The sequence below is a fragment of the Aulostomus chinensis genome, chromosome 8 (assembly GCF_037954235.1).
Source record: "Aulostomus chinensis isolate RoL2024-O1b breed Wild chromosome 8, RoL_Achi_v1.0, whole genome shotgun sequence".
In the NCBI taxonomy this organism is placed as follows: Eukaryota; Metazoa; Chordata; class Actinopteri; order Syngnathiformes; family Aulostomidae; genus Aulostomus; species Aulostomus chinensis.
The window spans coordinates 18,679,744-18,701,660 of record NC_141327.1 but is presented as its reverse complement, the minus strand read 5'-3'; the positions used below and the strand labels follow the sequence as shown (position 1 = coordinate 18,701,660).

Below are 21,917 nucleotides of genomic sequence, written 5' to 3'. Positions count from 1 at the left end.
TGTGGTGATGATTAAAGAACAGGGACATTGAGTCATTGCCCCTCAAGTAACATGACATAAAGTATTGCAAAAGTCGATGTTGTTACACCGTCAGGGGGGTAAATTGAATGTCAGTTAATACTGAAAGTGTGCCTTCTATCTCACATAACCATCTCGCTTAAGCAAGGACTTTGTTTTGCCATGTATCAGTATGTTTTTCCTCATTGCTGTCGTCTCAACATAAAGCCATGCTTTGCTGGTGCTTCAAAAAAAAGTGCAAAGAAGAAATGTTTGAGTGTGTCTCAATGTTGGGTGCCAAACGTTGTCGTTATGCTACATGATGGTGATGAGAGGTTTTTTGTTAAATGGTCAAGAGTTCTGAGATGTAAGTCAGAGTGACTGATGACTCTCAGGAGTCCTCATGGCTTTTGTATTTACAGGAACATTTATGAAGTATGTCCCCCTGTACAACTGGTACCTCAAAAGCATAATACTGCTCTATCTTAAAGAGGCTCTAGATACAGCCTTTGCATCCCGGCCATAATGATAACATGAAGTGTCAATACTAGTTTGTACATTAATATACACTTACACACAGAAAATTAAAAACAAGACACACCATTCTGCAAATAGTATCAATAAGTTTATTAAGTGGTATGAATATTTTGTTTTAAAATAAATGCAAAAATGCAGATAGACCTGTACAGTTACATGTTCACAGTTTAACACGTTCCCTTTGAATTGCCAACGTAGATTAAAGAGATAAGGTTTACTCTTGACACAACATAATAGAAATGTGTAATATCATTATTATGAGAGTATCAAAATCATGCTTAATAAAAACCTTTAATTGCCCTTTCAGTCTAATAATCAATCATAAAATATATTTATTTATATATATACACACATATATATACACACATATATACACATACATATGTATATATGTACATATATACGTGTATATATGTGTATACATATATGTATTTTACAACTTATATTTTCAGAAACACAAGAACATTTTACAAACAAATATTGCAGAGAATATTCTGGAGCAAATGCAGATCAGTTGAGCCGCTACATTCATGCATGTGTGTGTGTGTGTGCGCGCGCGCGAATGCGCGTGTGCATGTGTGTGTATGTCAACTTAAAGAAACCAGGACACCTGTTTAACGTATCAAAACTGCTGTGGCTGATAAATGTCTGACTTTGGGAATGTTTGGTTTTTTAACCTATAAAGTGCACAATGGAGACATGTATACACAATAACAAGAGTTTCTTCTCCACAAGCTGTAAGAAAATAAGTTGTGCTTAAAAAATTGTATTGGCATTCAAAATTAATGGGGAAAACTAAGAATTTTTGAGTTGAAATATTGAGCACAAATGAACCAAATTTGGCAGGAATACATGTCATCTACTCCTGAAAATTGAAGCGCGAACGTCGCTGCTTTACACTTTGTGTTTTTACATGATATAAAAGTTTTATACTTTTCTTTTAATGGTGTCACATCACAAAAAAAAAACGGCTCATAAAATAGATATATAAACTTGATATAAGACATAAACATTTCATTGCTTCTACCCTTAAAACAACTGAGTGGTGTCTTTTCCTCACTGAAACAATAATGCCCCTGTGCAGCAACGTTCACATTTCTGAATGAAAACATAAAGAAACACTTCACTCGGAGAGTAACCCTTCCCAAACCAACACCAGAAGCACATGAGACCGAGGCTGAGCTGCTTTCATTAAGTGCATGCTTCCTGCGTTAATGGTGTGCATGTATGTACAAAAGCAATATCTACCTGTTTTACCTTTTTGTTTCTGACATCACGTCCGGATGTGAGCTTAGAGAGGCAGATGAGGTGTGTGGTGTTTTAACGTGGCCATCAGTGTAGGAGGCGTTAGCGTAGCTACGATGATGACAGTAGGTGTGATATGATACATTCTAGAAAGTTTCACATTATATTGGCCTAGCTAGCAAATAACGTGTCCACAATCTTTACTTGAATGCATGCAAGAGAAATGACAGGTGACGTAGCAAAACAAAGCTGGCACATTTTGTGTGTGTGAGTGTGTGTGTGTGTGTGTGTGTGTGTGTGTGTGTGTGTGTGTGTGTGTAGGCTGCCCTTAAACTGAGCAGGTGGGTTCTTAAGCCACAAGAGGGCACTGCTCACAGTCCAGCTGAGATACAGGTGACCCTCTTTAAACTGTCTGGATCCTCCGTAGCTGGTGCACCACCACCACAGTTTCTATTATGATGAAGATGAAAATGATGGATGTTATGCTAAGATGCAAGGCATCAGCTCATATTCAGGCTAGAGAGGCTAAAGTCTTAACTTTCACGCTGAGGAACGTTTCCCTATTCCTTATTGGAGTCCAATGTTTAAGGCCAGCTCTTCACTATAAAAAAAAGTCCAAGTGGTAGAGTCCAATGCTGAAACATTCTTTTAACTTTCCCTGTGCAATGTTTCACACCAGCAGGTGGCGTTTCTTGTGCAAAGCCAGGTGGTCAGAGCGAGAGAAGCTGCGTTCACAATCAGGGCACTGGAACGGTTTGACTCCTGTGTGTTTGCGGAAGTGTCTCGTCAACTCGTCCGAACGGGCGAACTTCCACGTGCATCCTTCCCACATGCACTTGTAGGGTTTCTCACCTGCAAACAGACACAGGGAAGATGAAAGATGATGAAAATGTTTACATTTCGCTGGAAAAAAAGAGCGGCGTGTGTGTGTGTGTGAGAGAGGGTCTCACCGGTGTGCGTCCTGCGGTGTGCTTTCAGGTGGGAGCTCTTGGTGTAGACTTTGTTGCAACCTGTGAAGTCGCAGCGGTGAATTCTCCGCTTCTTCAAAGAGTCGGGAGAGTCGGCCGGGAGAGGATGCTTCGTGCCTGAATGTACTATAACTGATGGGTTGTTACCCCTAAGAGACAGAAAAAAAGCGGTTACAGATTTGACCAGCAGAGGGCGCTGGTCTCGAGGAACTGCGGCAGCACTCCCTCACCATGTTGCAATCTAAATGCAAGTTTACTGTTATTTGGCTGCGGCTATGCTCCAATGCAATAACAGTGTCTAGCAGTCAGGAAGTTGAAAAACACCTCCCACCTTTTCCAGTCTGCCACACCTTTGCTTTGTCACCTCTCTAGTTTTTGTTGTTTATGATCAGCACTCCACTGAGAGTGAGAAGTACTTTAAAGACGCATATCCAGATAAAATGAGACAAAGGTGGAAACCCAAGACTAAACAATAGCAGAATACAACAAAGAACAAGAATGATTTTTTTTCACAGTTAAAAAAATAAATGAAGAGTTGAATTTCCACATTGAAACCTGTGTGTGTGTGTGTGTGTGTGTGTGTGTGTGTGTGTATGCGGGTGTGTCAAAGTGGCAGTTGAGAGCAGGTGTTGAGTGTTGAAATATGAATCTCTCTCAGATCAGTTCTGCATAAAGGAATGTGCAGAAAATCCCCCATGAATCACACACACATACACGCAGGCACACAGACACATAGACACACACACACACACACACACACACACACAAACACACACACACAGTCTGACCCATCATTACACAGTCACGGTGAAAAAACTTGACCCATTTATCATACATATACAGTGCACTGACATTGTTCATGTCTGAGTGTGTTTTGAGAGGAGCGGTGATGACAACTCTGGACACACCTCTTTCCATTGTTGGCATGGTGACAACACCCTGTGATGACGACAACTACAGGATACAGGGTGTGTGTGTGTGTGTGTGTGTGTGTGTGTGTGTGTGTGTGTGTAAGATGAACCCTGTGGTTCACCCTTAGTGAGGAGTGATGGGAAATAAGGAGGAGGAGGAAGGTGAGGAAGAAAGGAGAAGGGCGAGAAGGTGTGGGAGTTGGAGATGCTGGACGACTGCTTCAAAATACAGGAAGCGCCAAGCAAGGGAGGAAGGGGAGGTGAAAGAGAGGACAGGAAGCGATGAGGAAGTGGAGTGGGGGGGGGGGGGTGACAGGATTCATTTGGCTGATATAAACTTTTAAGGCTACCGAGAAGAGGAGCTGTGATGAAGGGTGTGGATCATAGCCTGGACATCAAAGAACAAACAGGGCAGGGAAGGAATCTACTACAGCATTGGGGATTCTGGACTTTCCCACTCATGAGACTGTGTCTATTTTTTCCAAGGTTTCCTGAAGTGAAAATAGCAGAAGAAACATGTCTTCTGATTTGCTAAATAAGGACCAACAGATAAAACTCGATCTATTTGTTTTTCATTGAGATTTTGGAAAATGAACTGAAAAGTTTGATATTGTTTATTCGATCCATCAAATACATTTCATCAGCTAACAGACATCCAATTTGAGGTGTAAACTGAATCAATTACCACTATTGGAAAAAAATAACAACAGGATTAACTGGGCCAAGTTGAATGACACTTCAATCAAGTGACCTTCCAGTTTCACAAGCCAAAGACAAAAATAAGAATGAAACACTTCCATATAAAAAAGTGTCCCATCATTTATTTTAACTGACACTTTGCTGCTCTGTAGGTCATGTTTTTAGATCACCAGGATTTTAATCCTCATACCTCGCTTTGTTGCTCTCATATACCTCCAACAACCCAACCCTCATCTTCACCTACGTAGAGAAACTACATCGAAGTCTCAGTGCAACACTTCCATATAAAGTAACAGAACTTCTGAAACCTTTACATGTGGCTTCTTTCTAAATTCGAGTGTGCGCACCACTCACTCGTATTCGTGCTGTATCCTGATGACTGATGGCTTCATGTCATGGCTGCTGTGGTGGTGGTGGTGGTGGTGGTGGTGGTGATGGTCATGAAGGAGCTCAGAGCGAGGCTCTTTCTTGATTGGCTTGTGCAGGTCATGGCTGTCACCTCGCAGCTCCAGTGGCTTCGCAGATTGAACTGGCAGAAGGGATAAAGTGTAAGTTAGCTGCTGGGTTTGGTGAGGACTTCTGTAGCAAACATTCACAGCCATACATTGACCGTCTTCACAGCAGCATTGTGTGCATGATAGCATGCTGATGTCAGCATGTAGCTCAAACCACAAACTATATTTATCGTCCTTGCTTGTGTGTCTCATGCTGGGTATCTGTCATCTCAAGCTGTTCCCCCCCCCCCCCCACACACAAACACACATTAAAGGTTTCCATAAGACTCAAGAATATGCCAACAACTAAAAGCAGTGACAAAAACCAATAGTCACCTGTCTTCTGGTCTCTGTTTCGAGGATGCTCGTTGTCACTGGCAACGGGTTGGCTCACCATTATCGGCTGGTGCAGGTGGAGAGGGGAAGGGTAGAGGACTGACAGAGGCACCATGACTGGAGACACCTGGATGACCCCGGAACCTGAGCCAATCAGAGGCGCCACCATGGTGGGGTACGGTAGTGAAGAAGTGGGTGGTGGGAGAGCATGGGAGGGTGACGAGCGCAGCTGGGACAGTTGTGGGGAGCAGCGAGGGGAGGCCCGACTCGCTGAGCTGTAGGGTGAAGGCGGGGAGCTGCGTGAGGAGGCTGGGGAGGAGGCTGAGGAGCAAGGGGGGGAGGATGAAGAAGAGGTGGAGGAGGACCGCTTGCTGAGTGACAAGTCGACGGGCTCCAGCTGGGTGTGTGTTGGGTTGCTGGGGGACTGGGTGAAAGCGTGCATGTGTGTGGGGTGGTAGAGGTGGGCGGGATGGGAGAAGATGACTCCATACGGCTCCGGGGTTTTCACTAACGATGAGTAAAGGGACTGTGAGAGAGAAAGAGAGGATGCAGAAGAGGAAGCAAAGAAGGGGGACAAAAAGTTAAACATTTCCGCTCTGCATTGAATAACTGGGAAAAACATGTTTTTACCACACAAACAACTAAAGCCAGCCAAAAAAACAGCTCGGTTTGGGAACGGATAACAGTTACATCTCAGAGTACAATGTGAGTGTGTGTCCATTAGCCTGCTACATGGCAGTGTGTGCACCCATTGTATGCAAATGTCCACTGTACAGCAGCCTGTTTGTCCAGGAAGAGTCGGAATGTGGGAACCAGTCTGTCTAGACACGTAGCAGAAGTGTGTGTAGGTATGTGTAGTTCACGGTTGCTGTATGGCATCGAAAAAAACATGTTCAGGCATGATGGAGACGCGCAAAAAACACAGATACATCCACACCCACATGCACACACACACACACACACACATTCAAAGCCACACGAACACACACGTGCCTTACCGTCTCCATGTCTGTCTTTAGAGGGTAATCATACATCAGCATGGCTGCACAGGCCAGGCTCCTACAAAATACAACACACGGCCATTAGAGACATGCTTTTCATCACATTCTCGAGTCACACTTGAACATTTCATTTACATTGAGTGTTTAACAGCTCTGGAGGAGTGGGGGCTATAACCCAAAACCTCTCTTACAGTGTACATCATGGTAGTATGCCACTTGTTCTTGTGAATTCAATTCTGAAATAGTTACAAATAACGTGACACCTTCCATCGCATTCGATCATTTTCATCTTATACGCGGAACATCCACTCAAACAACTAGATGAGGTGAAAATCATGAGGAAAGCCGGTAGCTGGAATTTGTTCCCAGTTGTCCTTTTTTCTTTTTATTTGGTACTTCACCTTGTTTATCAAAACAAAATTGTCATTTCATCTAAAAAAAAAAAAAAAAAAAAAAATCAGAACAAAATTCCAAATGTACTGCTGATGTTAGCTGTTCCGGAGGCTTTCAGGCTATCAAATTCGGAACACACTCCATCTTTGCAGTCCTGATTACAACTTTGCAGGGATCTCTGTCTCTTTCAAGTTTTGAAAAATACTTGAGACAACTTCTGGCTCACCATTTGACCTGAGTGTGTGTGGCACCGTGTATGAGTGATGTCACATGGTCAAATGGTCTCTCTCTCCATCTGTCTCTCGCTCTGTCTCTCTCTCTCTCTCTAATTTACAAGGCCCAGAAAGAAAAATCTAACAGCAAAACACACACACACACACACACACACACACACACACACACACACACAAATCTGTAAGTGACAGTAAATCACATAAAGTAGCTGAGTATAGCTGGTTGAGAAAGAGTCAGCAGTGTATTTTTCTGTTTGGCCTCAATCTATTTTCTGTTTGGCATCTTGTTTTGTGTATTTTAGGTCTTTCCTGCTATGTAAGTTCCTCTTGTTTTCCTGTAACCCTGCTCTTCCTGCTCGCCCCCGCCCGCCCACACCAACACCAGCCCTGGTCAGCCCAGACATGCTTCCATCTTCCCCTTCAGCTTATCAGTTGCCCTCCTGCCCGCCCACCCACCGCCTTTGTTGTGTCAGAACTTCGGTTTTACTCCTGGGGGAGTAGTCGAGTCTTGCCTGCTTTGTGAGTCTGTTTAGTTTCCCTGCATCCTGTTCCCCTGTTTTTGTATTTTCGATTTGCTCTGTAATAAACACCAGGTCTTCAGAACCAGAACCAGATGCTCTCTCATGCACTCGGGTCCACCTGTCTGCACTCTAACAGCCTGTGTGAGCGCTCGGTAAATCACAGCAGACAAACACAGCCAAAACGAGGGTCACTGTGTTGTATGCTTTCACGCACGCACGCACACACACTCTCGGACACACACACACAAACGCACGCGCGCACACACAGAGGCCAACAGCGTGTGAGGTTTCAAAGGTGGTTCCATTTACCTTGGCTTTGAATGGCCAGGTGCAGCAGTGATGACTGTGTTTCTTCTTCAACTAGTGTGTTTACGAGTGTGATACTGTGTGTGTGTGTGTGTGTGTGTGTGTGTGTGTGTGTGTGTGTGTGTGTGTAGGCAGGGGGTGGGGGGCTCACTGGAGCATTAAGGCAACACGAATGTCAAAGAATGTACCCTCAGGGAGTCTATGTGTGTGTGTGTGACCTGATCAAAGTCCACAGTCTGGAGAAAAGTTAGCCTTTAATTATTAACAAATGGACAACAACACAGGCCGTCACACCCTCTCTCTCTCTCTCTCTCTCACACACACACACACACACACACACACAAATGCACACACATGCATGCACACACACATGCACATATGTATATACACACACTCTCTCTCTCACACACACACACACACACACACACACACACACACAAATGCACACACATGCATGCACACACACATGCACATATGTATATACACACACTCTCTCTCTCTCTCACACACACACACACACACACACACACACACACACACACAGAGTCCAGATGGGGAGCAGACCAATAGGAAGGCAGGATGCTTGCTTGCTGGGTCAGGAAGGGTGTGAACATGACGACTGGAGCCTCACCCTTCACCAAGCACCGAAGAAACAAAGAGAGAGCAGTCAGGTGGGGAATGTATGTGTGTGTGTGTGTGTGTGTGTGTGTGTGTGTGTGTGTGTGTGTGCGCGCGCACACGTACGTGTATGTGTGTGTGCATGCATGTGTGTGTATACAAGGGTGTGTTTTCTAATCCAGTTTTCTATTGTATAGTAGTTCAACTTGAGGTCAAGCAGTTGCTCTATTGTGATTGTCAATCAGGTGATAATAAGAGCAGCACAGGCAGATTGCAAAATAAAGGGTAACTTAGTGTAAGCTTCTGAATTTGTAAGTGTTACTACACATCCAGACTCATGAGTGTGTGTTTTACATAGAGACAAAAAAATCCCTGGGAAATGAGTTCTCTTTGTTGCCCAATGTTTGGAATTTGCCTTTGAGCTCAACAGGACAGACAGAAGGTCAATTACCGCATGTAGACAAGTTTAAAAATCAGAGTGTCATGAATATTTTGAGTCTCGCTTTAGAAGCCAGTTTAATTTGCTCAAAGCCAGATGATTCATTCCCTTTTTTGGCAAAATATCCCATATTTACTTGTAAATCAAAAGGAAACAGTCTGATGGCAAACACCAGAAACAAGGCTAAGACAATATGACCTCATCTCAGCCACGACTTCTGTCCCAGGTCCCGCCTCAATGACCATTATTGTTCTCATAATTAGTTCATCTGTACATCCAGCATTCAAGGGAAAAAACATCAGCTCACGTAAGCAAGGAGGTAAGTTGTTATTTGCACTGTTCAGCACCTTTTAAAACTTCAGTAACAAAGTGCTTCGCGTGTCAGACACGATACACACAACGTGATACAAGAGAATCTTCTCAGTAGCGTCCCGTTGTCATGAGGCCGGTCAGTAAAAATGGATCAGAGCTGACGTGGAAAGCAGAGGGTACACAGCTCTCAGAAACACGTATGTTACGCTAACGCTGCTGTCAGCGCCCCTGGTGAACAACCTGTTGTTGGTCCGTGACTGAGTGCTCACATCGGTTAAATGCAGAAGACAAATGTCTTTGTATCCATGCGCAATAACAATAAATGTGTCTTCTTCCATCTCTTGGAACAACACATGGATACAGAACATCAAGAAATGTTCTCAGATTTTCTTTCCAACCACCGAAAAATACATATTGCGGCTCACCGATCCAGAATATGATCCACAGTGTCTCCAGGAGCTTAAGTCCCTATGACAATACATCACCTCGATGAATTTCATCAACATACGCTCAAATTTAGCAGCAGTCAGATCCAGGAACTACAATTTGATCCAGATCACCGGCAGAGGTTTCTCACGCGTTCCTTGTAATTTTTCCACAAAATTCGATCATAAATCCGTCTGTCAGGTTTTGGGATGTCCCGCTAACAAACATACACGACGTGATCACACGATTTTCCTGGAGGCAATAACGACTTCATTCATATGAAACACAATAAATCCCATCCCTGTTGACAGGGAGGCCAGATTGGAAAAGTACATTTTAAGGGTTCTGTTTTGAAAACATCAAAAGATTAACATCAAAATCACTGTCACTCTTTTAGATCTGTTCAGAAACTTTTCTCTCTCACAGAAAAATCACGTCAAACTGCTGCTGAACTTACTCCTTCTCCGTCTTACTGGAGCCAAAGACTGACAGAAACACGGGACTGGTTCAAAAATCTCCTACTTTTACTCAACGTGGAGCCACATAAACAGAAATCCTCAGGCGTTACACTTCTAAAACAAACATATACATCTGAAGATGGGGGTGAATCTGCGCAAATTATCCTGTCGGTTTTGTTCAGCCTGAGGGAAATTTACAGTTACATGCATGTATCTGTGACATGAGTCACGTGCGCACTCATACTGTATATCCTTCACGTGGTACTGGAAATGTATTTAGAGAATTGCTTCCCTATTTAAAAAAAAAAAGCCTCATCTGACTTCACAAAACACTGCAAACCCCCGAAGCATTCAACTACCAAGCTACGAGTCCTCGAAAGAACACACGCAGTCATGACACCCACTTGGAGTTCACCTGTCATGCAGTATTTCCTCTCCCAGACCGGCCCACATGAAGAAGATTTACTCCGTCTGAGACAAAAGACTGATGTTGTAAGTCACAGCTTACTGGGTTAAACCTTGTCAGCGGTTCAGCTTTGATTTGAGTAAACAGAACAAATTGGGTGATGGTGACAGAGATCTGGGTCTCTCTCTCTCTCTCACACACACACACACAAATTGAGGTGTATAGCAGGTGGTTAGGGTTTACCACATGGGGGATGAATGGAGTTATTAGCCAACGTGTGACAGCTGGATGATGAGAGGAAGAGACAAATCTTTGCCCCTGAGGATGAATCGCAAACGAGTAACAGATGAAGAGATTACAGGCAATCAAGGCTGCAGTAATTCTGATTGATTTGCTCGCACGGGTCAGTCTGATCTGCTTGAGGGCAAAAACAGGTGAAAAATCAAACCACACACACACACACGCACACGCGCACACACACACACACACACACACACACACACACACACACACACACGCACACACACCCCGAAGAGTGAAGGAACCAGACCAGTATTTGATCAATAAGCAGCCTACCTGTGTTGTTGAGGTTGTGTGTGCTCTCCATGTGGGTGTGTGTTTGTGCGTGTCAAGTGTGGTCTACAAATATTGTCCTTCTAGGTCAGTGGAGCTACTGTGTACTCAACCCCAACCCACTCAGCAAACAATTCCTACACCACCCCCACACCCCTCACAACACCCCCCCACTTCTTCTTCTACACCTCTCTCAGCAGTCACTCACTTCTTTACTACTGTACTTATCTGAACCACACACTGGGTTTTTTTTTTCTTTCGCTCTATGAAAGATACAGAACAACGTGACTGAAGGGGAAAATATTGTGGCTTGGAGTCTCTGGCTACCGACTCAACCGCACACACACGCGCATGCACGCACACGCTCACACACACATATACATATAAGCGCACGCACGCACACATAACCGCACACCAAGTTTCTGCTAGCTCAACAGAATACACACACTAAATCACTAAAGGACTAAATTATTACAGACATGCACACATGAGGCTGCTCTCAAACACACACACACACACACACACACACACACACACACACACACACACACACACACACACACACACACACACACAATCTGATGCCAAAAGGCTGGGGATGATGAGATCACCAGAGAGACCAGAAACCTCCAGACAACAGCTTTGTCCAAGAACACGCCGCAACACACATTCACACCACAGCCTTCGGCTCCCTGACTCGCAGCCTTACTTTCTTTACCACCTACTTTTCCAGTCCTGTACGCCTCAACGTTGCTTTAATGACATTTAGATCCGTGAATTGCTCAGAGTGGAAACTCTGGTTTCAATCACACCATTGTTACCTGTTTACACCCCCCAGGGAAGTACTTATTAGTCCTGGCTTATTAGCCTAATTACATGACTCATCAAGGTGGAGAACTAATATCCCAGAGTTTAACTTTTTCTGTGCTCACCTTCAGTTTCATTCCACCCTCTGTTGCCCCCCCCCCCAAACTGGTTCACCCTCTCATGTGAACCCATTACCTCACTTCCTGCTCATGGGATACCACCTCACTCTGAGTTTGACCTACTCTCTCTTTAAGGCCCCAGCTGAACCCCCCCCCCCCCCCCATCCTCCTATTTTGGCTTCCTATCCCCTCATCTGAGCAGCCTAACCCTCTACTCCCATACTCTTAAACAAACACACACACACTCACACACACACACACACACACACACACATAAATGGACAAACACGTAGCTTCTCCGGCACACTGCAGGGCTGCAGGCCTGAAGACCCCAAGGGGGGGGCGGAGGGGGCCATCAGCAGGGGAGAGAGGAAACAGGATCCATCATCGCACACACATTTAAAGACGCACTGGAGTTGACACACATGCACACACACCTCTACTTGTCAAAGACAGAAAAGTTTTGAGGCTTTCCAGACAACCGGGAACAGAGGGAAGGAGAGAGGGGCTGCCAGCGAGGACGAGAGGGAGAGAAGCGGAAGCCCTCCGAGTTTAGTCTGACTGTTATTATTTCCACACTGCGTGATGGGTCGGGGGGTGTAAAGACGAAAAGGAGGAGGAGAGCAAAGCCAAAAAAAAAAGAAGGGGAGGAGGAGGGGGTGCTGCTGCAGGGGGCCTGTGGTTTCCTGTCTCAACCCCCCCCACCCCCCCCAAACACTGCACCTCCCTACCAAAAGAATGAGAGGATAGAAGGGGGGGGGGGTGGAAGGAGAGAAAGGGCAAAGAAAACAGCCGCTCTGACCAAAGTATGTCAAAATGGAAGTGGAAAGAACAAGGCAGAGACAGAAACAGGGAAGAAAACCAAGTGGGTTTCAACCAAAATATGACAAAACTTCAACGAACCTCAAACATGGGGGGGGCAGTCACAGTGGCTCAATCCAGTGGTTACAGACACACTAAAGAAGTTGTATATGGGCTTTCTGGCCATCTGCGTCCTGACTTCCTTCACTTCTAAAGGAGAATCACCGACTATCCAGCATCCAGGAGTTTAATGTTTAGCTCCAATGTTCCTGAGGACATGCCCTTTGAGCGGTGTGTGAGTACACACACTTGCGCATTTTGTTCCAACAGATAACATCAGCATGTTGATTCAGGAAAAGAGGCGTAGGGGTGGGTGGGGTATTTGGGGCGTGTGTGTGTGTGCATCTGTGTGTACTGCTGTAAGACACAAATAAATAAATGTCAGAAAGTAGCTCCGGCTCATGTTTTTCCTTTTTTTTCCCCTTAGTAACAAAGGAGAATAAAGTAAGACAAAGAAGCAGAGAGGTCGCCCTCATTCCACCCATCCACCCCCCACATCCACATCCCTCTCTCCTCCCTCCTTACTCACTCTCTCTCTCTCTTTCTCTCTCACTCTAGGCTCTAAACAGGATAAGGGCTTCATATGCCAAGTGGAATGTGTGACGCAAGCCTCAGCCTTGAAACAAAGCACAGGAAACAGGGAGAGACAGAGACGGCAGCGAGGGAGAGCGAGAGAGATGTGTACTGTGAAGGATGTAGCAAATCCAGAGGCTCAGGTGGTGACTCTGGTGCGCGCACGCAAAGACTCTCACACACACACACACACACACACACACACACACACACACACACACACACACCTGTCACTTTACACACACCCAGCAGCAACACCATGGTTCTTGTCACACTTTCACACCAGTCTCACCATCAGACTCAATTTACGAAGTCAGTCCGATATGAAAACCGATTCATCAGTGGAACGGCGCTATGATGAATGGTTGCAACTGTTATACCAAGACAACATGAATTATCATAGATACCAGAAATTTCAAACACCAGACCAAGAAGACACACATGCGGGCGTTGAAGGAGCAACAGAGAACCAGCTAGAAAAAGGAAAGATCAGGATTTCTGCATCCTAAATCCAAATATGACACAAGAATATGAGCAGCAGAGTCTCTATAAATAGCTCCATCACTGTGGGGGTCACATCCAAGCAGCCAGGTTATTAGTCCTCAATATTCCTCAGTGTTCAATATGATCAGTCAGTCAGTGTTAATCAAAAATACACATGCACATAATAAAAGTAAAAACTTCACTCAGGAATCCACTGATCCAATCACACAAGAGCGGTTTAGTGGCGTTAACCAGATCCAATTCGGTCATCATAAACTTTATCAGGTCACAGCTTTAACCGGAGGAGTGAGAGCCGCCATCCATGGGGGCTCGGAGGGGGTCAGACTTACTTCTCAGGCGTTTGTTGAGTCTATTCCTGGAGGACAGTTTCACCGCTGCCTCGCTGAGCGGATCCTCTCACTTTTAGTCCGCGGAAATGTGACGCAGGCGACGGTCAGCGGCGTCACTGACACACGGCTCTGATAAACAAGCGGTGATCGATGGCTCCGCAAAACTTCCCGGAGTTACGAAACTCTCCTGTCTCTTATTGTGTGTGAGTGTGTGTGTGAGTGTGTGTTTGTGTGCGAACGTGAGTGTGTGTATGTATGTATGTATGTGTGTGTGTGTGTGAGTGTCTGTCTCCGGTTTTGTCGTTTAGAGACTGCTGCTGTCACATGAGCCGCTGTCTGCTTTCTCCATGGGGTCGGACAGCTGGGCGGGACCGGGGCGGGGTGGTGCTGCTCGTCCGAGTGGGGTGTGTATGTGTGTGTGTGTGTGTGTGTATGTATGTGTGTGTGTGTGTGTGTGAGTGCGCGCGCGCGCGCGTGAGACTACTGTTGCATCTACCAGTTTTAACAGGATCAACAGGTGTTTACAGGTGGGACAAAGAAGGACTCATCCTTTCAAAATTAAAGCGTCAGACAAACTTAAGGTATCAAAAGAAAAGCGCTCAAATATTATTTAGCAGTTTTATGGAATTGAATGATCACTTTCATTTCAGATATATCTCAGCCCAGTAGATATCTAGTTTTAGAAGCTCATCACACCACTTCATGTGTAAAATCTTCATCGATGTGTGCTTAAAGGTACAAAATTAGAGAAATAGACGAGTGCATATATTTCTCTGTTTAAAATTTTCATCGAAGTTATGGCAGTACTAACAATATATCGGAGTTGATAAGATAAGATAAGATAAGATAAAATAAACCTTTAATCGTCCCAGAGAGGGGAAATTTATTGTTAGAGAAGCAAGAATAAAGGAGAATTTAACATGAATAGTATTTGAAGATAAGTATGAGAAGAAGATGAATATAAGAGGATAAATATAAGGGATAGTGCAAATGTACAAAAATAAGTAACATATAAAAGTAATACACAAAGTAAAAGAGGTAGAAGCATGTTCAACAGTGGAGTACAGTATGTACAGTTCTTGTATGATATGAGGTAGTTCGATATTCAGTACAATATGATATATATTTTATTGTGCCCTTGGAAATTGTTCTTGGTCTCACTGTCACTCACAAATGTCATCAGTTAAAAATCATAAGTACATTCAAGTAGCAAAAAAAAGACATCAAATATAAAGCATCATTTGTTGCGTTAGTGAAGTCCACATTTTTTGTAGTGCAAGTAAAATCAATTTAAATGTATGTGTTTGAATGGGAAAAAAAAACATGAAGTCAGAGTCGGTGTCTTTAAATGACGTGAAAATGTAATCAACTGGTATGTTTCTGTTTAGGTATTTAACCCATTTTAGGCCAGATTAATCCAGCACTAATTGGGACCAAGATTAAGAATGACCGAGAACAGAAATGTCAGTATTTGACTTTAAACCATTATGTTTTTTTTATGTTGTTGCTGTTGCAGTGATGAAAACTAATATTTGACATGTATTACACACGCGCTTCAAGTATTTAGTCAGTCACAGTCATTGAAAGATTTCAGAGTTGGATTGGTGTGTGTGTGTGTGTGTGTGTGTGTGTGTGTGTGTGTGTGTGTGTGTGCGTGCGTGTGTGTGTGTATGTGTGTGCTTGAGTGATATTTTTTAATGTCTTGATATAATTGTTTACATAATAATTCTGTAACCAAGTGCATGTAAAGTAGACTAAGCCATTAAATTTCGTGGGTATAATTGTGTGTGTGTGTGTGTGTGTGTGTGTGAGTGTGTGTGTGTGTGTGTGTGTGTGTGTGTGTGTGTGTGTGTGTGTGTGTGTGTGTGTGTGTGTGTGTGTGTGTGTACGAAGGGTGTGACAAGGGTGTGGCGTTCTCACTGCTGTTATGAAAGAGAGAAATAGAACTACAGAGCAACAGGTAACAGATGATCTCATTTTATGTGGGACATCTTTCTTTTTTTGTCTGGCAGGTATTTATTATAACCATGTCTTGCCTCAGACTTCTACTTGTCAAACTTTCATTGTCGTGCTGCAGAACTTTAACAGGCAGGTAACAATTATCAATTAAAAAAACAACACTTGTGGTTTGCACTGTACTCGCTCTCCAAGAACCATTAGTCTAGATTCCTGATTAAAAAGTAGTCAGCCTTTGAGTTAACGACTCAGTTAAAGACAAATGAGGTCCGGTCATGAGCTGCTGACTGAAAATACACGCTGCTTTCATCATCATTTGGTTGTACCGTGTTTCAGATGTTAACAGCACATTAAATGGCTGCTATCAGTTGTTATCGCTGCAGTTATAATGTGTTAGACGGGTCAAACTGCCATTACCAGTCGGCCCGAGTGTTCATGTCATCCGTTGTTATCATCAATAATCCACCACTGCATCAAGACTATACACCACCCTCCAAAAAAACTGCTAAGAGTTGACAAAGCATCGTAATAGAGCCTTGGAACCTTCATCCTTCAGGTCACATGACTTTCTTACACGACATCCGCCATCTCCGAGACGTATTTTATCTTTACGACTTTACTTTTCATCATGTTGATTGTTTTGTAAGCTCTTATACATTTTTCTTGGCTCGTCTGGCACATTTTGTCCTTAATCTGTTGTTCTCACTCACCAATTGTTATGTCCTACTTTTTTAAATATAAGGTTTAATTAAAAGAATTGACTGGAGACAGTCTGCTGGTTCTCTGGTTGCTATGCTGCAGTATGAAACACACTTTGATGGCAGCGAGTAAACTAAAAACCCTGATGGTCTTATCCACTAACAGATGATGAAAACATCGCAATATTTGTTTTAGGTGGCCAGAAAGACAACCCATCTGACAGCATTTTCCAACATGCTGAGTTAATACCAAGATAGAGTGCATGTTTTGACCTTATCAAGAACTATTTTAGTGCTTTTGACTCAGATTTGGCACAAATTTAATGAGATGGGCTTGATTTGGGTCAGATGCAGGCCATTTAAGGTGGACTTGCGCCAGAGGCCACATTTAGTCCAAAAGTTTTATCACAGCTATGACATTTAAGGATTCTTAAATGCAGAGAAGTAATTAAGAGCAGCTATTTAATACAACATCTCTACTTTATGACTCAACCTAGAAAGATATATAATCGGTGCGGTTTGTTTTTTTCTGTGTCACCAGGATGATGTATAAAAAAACAGCTAAGAGGGCAGTTTTCATCAAACTGGAAGGACATACAGTAGTGAAAAGCTGCATTTCATTTCCATGCACCTCAATGAAGCGCATGCGCCCTCTGAATGCCCTCCAGTCATATGACATTAAGGCGATGCAACCTGAGGTCACAGTGTCATTGTATGACAGATATACATGTCCCAGTCACACCAGTAACACACCAGAGAAAACACACACGTCGACATCTGTCATCAAAGCCATGTGCAGCGAGGCAGAGCAGCGCCGCTGTTAAACAAGGCCGGTGACACCTGCTGTTTCATGCATGGTTCATATATCAGTGTAAGGGTAAGGCTTTCAAGTCAAAACACACAGGTTAAGCCAGCGCCGTCTGCTTGAGAAGTAGGGCATGAGGCGTGTTGATATTGCTCGATGCAGAACGGGAGCACCATGGTTTTACGTCATCATATATGTGTGTCAAGAATGACTCAGAAAGTACACAGTGTGCCTGACTCGGCAGTGAAATCCACAGGGCAGAGAAATAAAGAATGTCATGTGACAGGTGTGTGAATCAAATGTTTTTAGAATCTCTGGATGAGGTCAAAGCATTTTTGATGTCCGACGAGAAGCTGACAGAAGAGGTGTTCTAGATTCAGTGAAAATGTAATAACAGCACCCATTTATCCAGGACACGGCGTATTCAGATGCCAGTTCTGGCAGTTCAAAAACAAGTCATCCGAATCAGAGCCAGTCAGGTAGATACATATCAGGTAGACAAAATAACAAAGACGGTCCACAGAAAAATCTCCAAAAGTCACGTTCATGTTAGGTTTTTGACACTTTTCAGTGTTGGAAAAAACCCACAAACTCTTCGCTCCCCTTGCTGTCGCAAGGATCTCAACTAAAAAGCAACAAATGAGCGATTGGATAACGTATATATTCCGTGTCGTAATTTTTTTTATCCGCTTTTACAACATTCCGTTTTGCTTTGTTCCACACCCACCTGATACTGCTGATAAGCTTCTTAGGTCACATTGTTGTCTTGTATTTTCTTAGTGCCCTATCAGGATGAAATGTCAAAACATAAATTTAAAGGAATAAGAAACCCTGAATTAAACCAGCAGACGTAGTTATGGAATCAGACCAGGGCCGGATTAACACTCCACAGTGCCCCTGGGCAACAACCTGTTAGTGCCCCCCCCCAACCCCCCAAACGGTTTGGAAAAAAAATTACCTATTTTCGGTATATTCTTTAAACTTTCTGCCTTTTTAAAATCCCTGTCCTTTTTTAATTTTCGTTTAGCGCTCCCACTAAGCTGACCACCAGGTTTCTCCATTTTCGTTTTTTTTTTTTTTTTTTTTAATCGAAATCTCCCTTTCCTTGATTGGCATCACCATTGCTTTGACCCGCCCCACGGCGGGCTGATGACCAATGAGGGGGCTCTGCCCCTCAACTTGGACTTGTGCTGACAAAAGCTACAGCGGCAGCTGTCAGGCTTAAAGCATAGTGAGACTAATTTTTTTTTTTGCTTTTGCACTGATTGCCGCGGGGCCCTAGATCCTCAGAGGGCCCGCATCTAGGGCCCCTGGGCAACTGCCCAGTTGCCCTAATGGTTAATCTGGCCTTGAATCAGACACAAACTAGATTATGTGTGATAAACTGTGAGTCATGAGCACCCACCAGCAAAATACTGAAATAGCGCTTTAACTTTTCAGCACATGAAGCTCACACACACAAACACACACACACACACACACACACACACACAAACACACACACACACACATAGGTCCAATGAGTTTACACATGCCCATTTGTTCACACATTGAGATTAATTTTATTGGTTTTTTTGTATAAGTGAGCATCATTGCTCCCTTCATCAGAATATTTTAGGGGTTACATGACACATACACACATACACAAACAAACACACACACATACACAAACAAACACACACACATACATGTGTGTGTGTGTCTTGTGTGTGTGTCTGTATAGTTCAGTGTTTTATCAGTGTGAAAGCATTGCAGTTGCTTGTTGTGGGGATTTGGTGGAATGTAACTTCTGTTGAAACAAGATTGTTTCTGTATACATGCTCAAACACATGCACACACACACACACACACACACACACATACACACACACACACACACACACACACATACATACAAACAGCTTAATCCAGGGAAAGGCAATTGCCTAAATTCAGGATTTTTTTTTTTATTCTAAGCCCTTGTAACAATTTGGTGATGGATAAATATCAATTATTAGAAAGTTATTAATTGTTAATAATTAATTTCCAAGCACGTCTTGGAGGTCAGCAGGTTTTAGAAAAAATCAATTTTTATCAAGAAAGTAACAAATTTCTCACAAAATACTGTAAACGCTACATTTGAACTGATTAGTGGAGGAACTATATTTGCCTCCTGGGATATCTTAAGGTCTCACACACACATAATGACGTTCCTGAAATCGGGCACCAAAAACTAAACACATATGGGTATTGGTCAACGTATTTAAAAAAAAAAAAAGTTTGAACAAGCAGATTTGTTTGCTGTTAAGAAACCAACAAGCAGGGTAAAGAACAGGAAAAATCGCAGGCTCTACCTTTTTCCCCAGACTCCTCTTCATGCAGGATGGTCAAGAGACTGAAGTCTTCATTTTTACCATCTAGTTGTTTGTTTGTATGGGTGTGTCCATAGATTTCACTGGTATATTATCTAAGTTGTTGAATCAGTTTTGCAATTCCTTGTTGTGGGTATTTGATTTGATGGAATGTGTCTTCCGTCGAAACAAGATTGTTTCTGTAGAAACACACACACACACACACAAACACACACACACACACACGCACATGCGCGTGCACACGCCCAAGACTTACACTTCATAAATTCAGGAAGTAGCAACTTTGGAGAAAGCAGGCACCTAAAGCTCATAGTGGCACATCCTTAGAAATGTTACTGTACAGCTCTGGTGTTTGTTTGAAAGCATAGCGGCAAGAACAGATCACTTCCTTGCTGAGTCCTATTTGGTCACGGATCTTTGAGTTCGGACCACTCAAATTCCATCAAGTTGTCCCGGGTTCTAGTGGACATTTTTGGAGAAATTTGGAGAAATTCCCTGAAGGTGTTCCAGAGATATTACATCTGATGTAACATGACAGTGACCTTGATCCCTCCAAACCTCCTCAGCTCAATTTTGAGGCCTTGTGGATATTTGAGTCCAAGTTAGAGAAATTCCAGAGATATATTTTTACTGACAATGGGACAGACGAAGAGATGGACAACTGAAAACATAACGCCTCGGGTCTCCAGCTGTCACCAGCATGGAAGCAAACAAACATGGAGATTCTACACTGGTCATGAGTGCATTTGTTTCTTGAAGTCAAAGCTGTCAAAGCTCAGAGCTTCCCAGGGTTTATCCCACCCCTCGCCACGTGCCAGCGAGGCTCCAGCTCCAACGCTGCACAGATAATGAATGAATTAATCCACATGTAGAGAAATTTATGACTTGAACACTGAATATTACGGTTCAGAGTGGAAACCAGCATGTGAGAGAGCAGTCGGCCGGCTGAAATCATGAGGTGAAACAGGAAAAAGTTCTAGACGTCAATAAAATAGCGGAATATAAATGGATGCATAGATTCTTTAGAATGGCTAAAAATGGATGAAAAGATCTCAGATAAACAGATAGAAATGAATGCGAACAACCCCCCATTGACAGTTTTACTACACGGGTATTGTAACTGTAGGTAGAGATGAATAAAAACGAATTTGACGTCAGATCAAATGAACAAGTTTAGAACATAACCCTGCAGGTTTAGGACCGGTTAAATCTACAAAACTAGACCGAACCTAACCCATAAACCAGGTATCAAACACTGCTTTAACACTCACTCCAGAACAGGCACTGATCATGAGGTCCAGACTATACAACATTTTCTTTACAATAACAAGTACAAACAGCCCCTCATGCTAGTGTGTGTCCTGTAGACTGCATTGTCGTCCAAAAAAAGAGCTAAGAAGATCAGTCATGATATGCTGCTGACGCGGACGTGTGGAATTTACACCCACGCACGCAAATGCACAGGCAGTGTGGACCCCTGAACAGCGGGTGACAGCGACCTTTGACCCTTTTCACTTTGAACTCAACTCACAGTGGACATTCGTGGCAAATTTTTGAGAAACTCCTTTAAAACGTTCAAGTCATATCGCATTGATGTGAGGTGACTGTGACCTTTGACCTTTGGTCACCAAAATCTTTTCAGCTGACCTCGAGTCACGGTGGACATGGTGAGCCAAATTTAAATGAATTGTGCAGGGGTGAAAGTGAGCTGGAACGGTACGCAGTTCCGGTAAAATATTCACGGCTGGAACGGAGTTCCGTTAAAAAAAGGAGGAGAAGGGAGCTGTCAAAATTCCATATTAAATAAAGAAAACAACGTCTGAAGGCGGTTTCACACTGAATGCGGCAGACGCGGCGCGCTGGGCAAGCACGCTCAGCGCTACCGAGTTGCTGGCAAGGTTTGCGCTCATGTGACGTCACAGCGCGCCCACATACACAATGAATGGACTTCCCTCGTGCAGCCTGCGCCTTGCGCGTTCAGTGTGAAACCGCCTTGACATGGAGTCGTGCCCATGAATGCATCTCTGCATGCGAGGCGTTT

General features: G+C 43.6%; 1 protein-coding gene across 4 annotated transcripts; it reads right to left on the bottom strand.

Moving 5' to 3' along the window:
• Positions 1 to 621: 621 nt before the first annotated feature.
• klf3 (Kruppel like factor 3 (basic)) lies at positions 622 to 19,910 on the bottom strand. 4 transcript variants are annotated; one of them, XM_086211459.1, is made up of 6 exons: positions 19,859 to 19,910; positions 6,186 to 6,246; positions 5,188 to 5,713; positions 4,712 to 4,886; positions 2,730 to 2,896; positions 622 to 2,631 (listed from the first exon to the last, which is right to left on the bottom strand). In XM_086211459.1, the coding sequence occupies exons 2-6, from the start codon at positions 6,225 to 6,227 to the stop codon at positions 2,450 to 2,452; spliced, it is 1,092 nt and encodes a 363-aa protein (XP_086067585.1). In that variant the 5' UTR covers positions 6,228 to 6,246; positions 19,859 to 19,910; the 3' UTR covers positions 622 to 2,449. The 4 variants fall into 4 exon arrangements, with proteins under 4 accessions (XP_086067585.1, XP_086067584.1, XP_086067586.1 ...); XM_086211458.1 differs by lacking the exon at positions 19,859 to 19,910 and adding an exon at positions 14,067 to 14,392; XM_086211460.1 differs by lacking the exon at positions 19,859 to 19,910 and adding an exon at positions 12,703 to 12,945.
• Positions 19,911 to 21,917: the final 2,007 nt, after the last annotated feature.